Source organism: Mizuhopecten yessoensis, unplaced genomic scaffold (genome assembly GCF_002113885.1).
Source record: "Mizuhopecten yessoensis strain PY_sf001 unplaced genomic scaffold, ASM211388v2 scaffold8561, whole genome shotgun sequence".
NCBI classification, from domain to species: domain Eukaryota; kingdom Metazoa; phylum Mollusca; class Bivalvia; order Pectinida; family Pectinidae; genus Mizuhopecten; species Mizuhopecten yessoensis.
This window is the reverse complement of record NW_018407609.1, coordinates 511,789-517,485: the sequence shown is the minus strand read 5'-3', so window position 1 is coordinate 517,485 and position 5,697 is coordinate 511,789. Positions and strand designations below refer to the sequence as shown.

The window sequence follows — 5,697 nt, the reverse complement described above, 5'->3', positions numbered from 1 at the left end:
CCCGCCCGCCCGCCCGCCCGCTCACGTGATAACATAATACGTCCCCGTCTTCGACGGGCGTATAAAATATTAAGTATAAAGATCAAAATGATGTGTGAAGTCAATAAATTTTGTTTTACCTGTGTATGTGTTGGGAAGGTGTTAGTACATAAGCCTTAAGCTCTCAAATAAGGATATCCAAGATACTTTGTTTATGTGGTAGTCGACTTTATTCCCGGAGCTGACTTTACCACTAAATCTCATTGTATTGAAAAAGACCTTTGACAATCAGCTCATATATCAGAATGATACATACAAGTACTTGCTAGGCTTCTGCACAATGTATTACGTGATTCTGAATTTAAAAACAGATTGCAAAAAAAAGGGAATGAATCGTAAAATATATAGTATTACAAAAAGAAAATAATTTATTATGTAGCAACAACATTTGACTTATATATGGTTTACATTTTGGGGCTATATTGTTTGATATCGTTATCAATATTGATTTAATCATTATAACAGCACTTCATGTTTGGAATCCTTCAAAAGACTGTTATCTAAACTGGTTACAAATCTGCTGTGAATACTACCTACCTGTACTGTCTTGTGCCACATATATACAGATATCTGCCAGGACTGGCTGAGATGAGTATCCCCTCATGATGGCATCTCTGTAAAAGATATGCACATTTACAATCCCAGTTTAACTTCACGAACTCAGCTGACATTGTCGACATATCCTCAAATATTCTGGAAGTCTTTTATATTTTGTTAAACAAAACAAAACATTAAATGTTGTTTTCCTTTATAGAAGTGATAGTATACCGAGTATAGCAACACTACTTAACCCTTTCCAGTATGCACACCCGCAAGTCCGATATAGAATGACCGGTTTATCTCTATTCTGCTGGATGTCCGACACATGTTCCTTTATCCTTTCCTTAAGTGTACGCTCGTCTCTCCCATATATACAGATATGTCACATTTCAAACATAAACATATATGTGGGAGAGACGGAGCGTACACTTAAGGAAAGGATAAAGGAACATGTGGCGGACATCCGGCTGAATAGAGACAAACCGGTGGCACATCACTTTCTTGGAAGAGGTCATTCTATATCGGACTTGCGGGTGTGCGTACTGGAAAGGGTTAAGGAGGAATCAATAGTAGCAAGGCTTGTGATTGAGGGATTTTGGGTTAACAAACTCAACACTGCTTTCCCCAATGGTATCAATACCAAGTGATGATGATGACGTCACAATTTGTGAGGTCATGGTTTGATGACGTCATTGTGTTGTGTTGACGTCATGGTAACAGTGTTATGACGTCATCAACATCAACGTCATAGTTACTCAACATGTTTGTCAAGATGGATGTGACATAGAGTTCAAGTGCCATTTAATCCCTGACGAAGGGCTAAGCCCGAAAGCTTGGAAAAGAGTGACTTACAGGTTCATTAATACAATGTAATAGTTTTTTAATCTTTGTAAAAGTACAGTGGAAGAAAATCACCTTAAGATGTGTGCAACAGAAGACGGCCCGTACCAGTCACCTGGGTCTTTTCCAAGTTTTTTTCCTATTTCCACTAAGTGATGGATTGAGAATGGAGACTGTTCACAAGGATAATCACCAAACCATCGTATAATTTGTTTTCTAAATGTTTCTTCTTCTAATGATTGATCCCTGAACACATTCCAGTCTGCAAGTAAAAGGTAAACTTATTGAAGTTTTATGAATTCTCCATCATTTCAACAATCCTACTTCTGCCAGCTTTAACTCAAGGAATAATTCTGTTTTCTTTTTACCAACCAAAATTCCAGCAATCTCTCTATGGTTTTCCTACAACTTCCTTTGCCATCCTGAACTTGGGAAATCACCTGTGTCACTCCAGCTCTCGGCTAACCTGACCTCAGAAATCTACCCAATGCCCAGCTCTCAACCAACCTGACCCCAGAAATCTACCCAATGTCCAGCTCTCAGCTAACCTGACCCCAGAAATCTATCCAATGTCCAGCTCTCAAATAACCTGACCTCAGAAATCTACCTAATGTCCAGCGCTCAACCAACCTGACCTCAGAAATCTACCCAATGTCCAGCTCTCAGCCAACCTGACCCCAGGAATCTACCCAATGTCCAGCTCTCAGCCAACCTGACCCCAGAAATCTACCCATTGTCCAGCTCTCAGCCAACCTGACCCCAGAAATCTATCCAATGTCCAGCTCTCAACCAACCTGACCTCAGAAATCTACCCAATGCCCAGCTCTCAACCAACCTGACCTCAGAAATATACCTAATGTCCAGCTCTCAACCAACCTGACCTCAGAAATCTACCCAATGCCCAGCTCTCAACCATCCTGACCTCAGAAATATACCTAATGTCCAGCTCTCAACCAACCTGACCCCAGAAATCTACCTAATGTCCAGCTCTCAACCAACCTGACCCCAGAAATCTACCCAATGTCCAGCTCTCAACCATCCGGACCCCAGAAATCTACCTAATGTCCAGCTCTCATCCAACCTGACCCCAGAAATCTACCTAATGTCCAGATCTCAACCAACCTGACCCCAGAAATCTACCCAATGTCCAGCTCTCAGCTAACCCGACCTCAGAAATCTACCTAATGTCCAGCTCTCAGCCAACCTGACCCCAGAAATCTACCCAATGTCCAGCTCTCGGCCAAACTGACCCCAGAATTTTACCCAATGTCCAGCCTCTGCAATTCTAACCCTGGAAATCTCTCCTTTGTCCTACCTCTGCTAACCTGAATCCCAAAACCTTACTTTGTTCTACCTCTGCCAATCTGAACCCAAGTTATCTTTTCATATGTCCTACCTCTGTCGAGGAAGTGATTAACAAATGCTCTGGCCACCATCATCTGACCACTCCTGAGCATACAGCCCCATCCACAGTCTGATGTGAGCTTTGTGCCAGTGATGGCTGGGAAGTCTTGGCGATAGGTGAACCACAGCTGACTAGAGAAGTCCTGTTTAAACTTCTCCACTGTTGGGACCATGCAAATTTTGTCCCCTGGAGCTGGAGCATCATCTGAAATGAAGAGATCTCTCAGTCATTTTAATTCTTTACAGAAGTGACAATAAAATTTGATTATACCTGCTTTATCAATTTCTTTTTGTTTATATGCAAAAAAATACAAACATATTTACTTTAAAATGTCCTGCAACATGCCGAGGGAAGGGAAAAGAGGGGCCAACACAATTTAAGTAAGGGGTGGGCATATTAGAAGACAATGTAACCCAATTTGTTGGCATTTGCACAGAAATGCAAAAGGCTTTTTCCAGGCAGGGCGGGCTTACTGTCAGATAAATTTGGCAGTCACAATACAATTATGATACATTCAATAATTTATAAAAATATCTTCCTTCTACATCCAATTACATTGATATACTGTATTGATTTATTTAAAAATACAAATTGCAAATTAAGAAAATGTTCATATTTATGATCTACAGCACCACAAAGAAACTTCATAAGACGCAATAAAAATTCAACAAATTTTGACAAACTTTCAATCCCTAAAATATTTTAATAAGTTCTTTAGCTTACCACTTGGTCTAATATGGTAACACTTGCCAAGCAGAAATATGGGACTGTCACATTTAAAACTTGTCTTAGTCTTCAGAGTCCAGCCTAAAAAATAAAAAGTAAAATATATATGTATATTTGCTTATCTACATTTATGACATTTCATAGGTACAACTATATCTTTGGGTAAAAAAGTAATATCAACCATATAATCCCATACAACACTGAATCCTTCAAAATATACTGTACATGTATATATGTTTTAAATGTTTATATATTTGTAGGAATCAAATTACTTAAAATGGGTGTACAAGACAAGGAAGTAGACAATATATATGACTTAGCCTTTTTGTATTCAGCTGATATTGCCATTTACCCAAAATGCTATGTTCTTCAAATTGTTCTTTGTATTACTTTTGCTATACTGTGTACATGTTTGCAACTGGCAGAAGGGAGGCAACTCTCATTCCTGATTAAAAGAATAATGTTTTATGTAAAAAAAAAACCCCACTGTTTCAGTTTTGAAGCAATAGGCATTGCCATGTGTGTCAATATGTTAATTATCAGGACCCATCATATAATGTTAATTAATGGCCATTGTTCAGCACATGTCAGCTCTGACCCAATTATATTTGACCATTCTTGTCAAAGGTCCAATATTACAATCACTGCAAGATATTTCAAGATAAGATGATAACAATCATTCATTCTATTAATTGGTACGAATGTTAATGATTGTGACAAAATGACATACTGCATTCGGTATAAGAATTCATACCATATCGAACATTGTTCCAAACAGACAAGATTTTGTTTTTCATCTTTTCACTTTGGTCAATATCTTCTTCATTTTGAGAGGAATGTGATGTACTTCTGGCTGTTGGAGGATATGTGGCCATTGATGGGTACTGCAACACATTGTTGAGCCGTTCGTGGCCCATCCAGTGTTTCTGGCGGGGATGCTGGTACCGTGGATGGTGCTGGGGTTGGTATTGGTGAGGTTGCGTCTGCCACGATTGTGACATTACTTTGGGTTTACCACAGCTGGATTGTTGCTGTTGACAGCGGTCACACTGTTGTGAGCGATTTTTATACTTCTGGTGTTGTTGCTGACTGTTGGTTGTCTTTGATCTATGTCTTTGACATACACTTCTAGGCTGGTCTTCCTCCAACTCCCCAACCCATCCTTGCACTATCTTTGCTTGTCTCTGATCTTCAGTCGAGCTACCTGAACTTGAAATTGGATATTTCTTCCCAAACTCATTTTCTCGTTTAGTTTTCATACATGTACCTGTGTGCGACTCTCGTTCTATTAACCTGTCTTGAAACACGTCCGGTTCTCGTGACTCAATAGCACATGCTAACCCAGTAGATCTACCCCCTTTCATTTGATCGAGGAACTTGGAGGGACTGAGTAAAAGGGAGTCTGGCTGTTTCGCCTGATCCCTGTCACGATCGCTATGAGATCTACTGCGATGGTTTCTCCGTTTTTTACCATACTGTTTACCACAATTCGCGTCCTCCATGAATGCGTCCGCTGGGGACTTTGGTGATTCACTCTCAGGTGTTGAGATGGACTCATTCCAGGAATCAAGTGATACAATATCGTCTGATCTCTTTCTTTCCATACTGAGCGTCAGCTTAGAGACGATTCCATACTGGCAAGGCGATTACATATCTCTATATCAACTGTCAAACATGTCAACCCTCGAGGCGACAGGTCCGAACATCACAATAAACCATCCGCCATTTTGGGAGAAAAAAACCCAGTCACATGACCAGGAGAAAATGAAATATTATTTAAAGCTTTCATATTATTGATTTTTCAACAAAATATCATGCATAATATAGTTATACTAGTTTGGGGAATTAATTAACCAAATTAATCCAATGGCAGAGCCGAAAGAAAAAGTTTTAAATACGACACAAATTAAAGGCGCGTTCTATTTGAAGTCCACAATTGCGATCGGTGCGTTCGATAAGAGTCGTAGATTCGATTGAAAGGTACCGATAACATATGAGTGAATCGAAGTAAAAAAATCGGTAGCAACGACAGCTATGATATCATATAACTAGGACTTAGATATATAATCTAATTCCGTGTATATAGAGGTCAATTTAATGTAAAGGACGAACTCTTCTGAGGTTTCAGTCACGAGCGGGTTTTATAA

General features: G+C 39.5%; 1 protein-coding gene across 1 annotated transcript in view; it reads right to left on the bottom strand.

The window, feature by feature from the left end:
* The window catches only part of LOC110456193, a 39,243-nt gene extending 33,956 nt beyond the window's left edge, over window positions 1-5,287 (bottom strand). Inside the window, exons 1-5 of the mRNA XM_021506770.1 lie at window positions 4,305-5,287; window positions 3,548-3,631; window positions 2,816-3,028; window positions 1,495-1,681; window positions 577-653 (exon numbers count right to left, since the gene is read on the bottom strand). Coding sequence (XP_021362445.1) covers window positions 577-653; window positions 1,495-1,681; window positions 2,816-3,028; window positions 3,548-3,631; window positions 4,305-5,154 — 1,411 coding nt within the window. The 5' untranslated portion in view covers window positions 5,155-5,287. The remainder of the gene's footprint in view (window positions 1-576; window positions 654-1,494; window positions 1,682-2,815; window positions 3,029-3,547; window positions 3,632-4,304) is intronic.
* Between the last annotated feature and the right edge of the window lie 410 nt (window positions 5,288-5,697).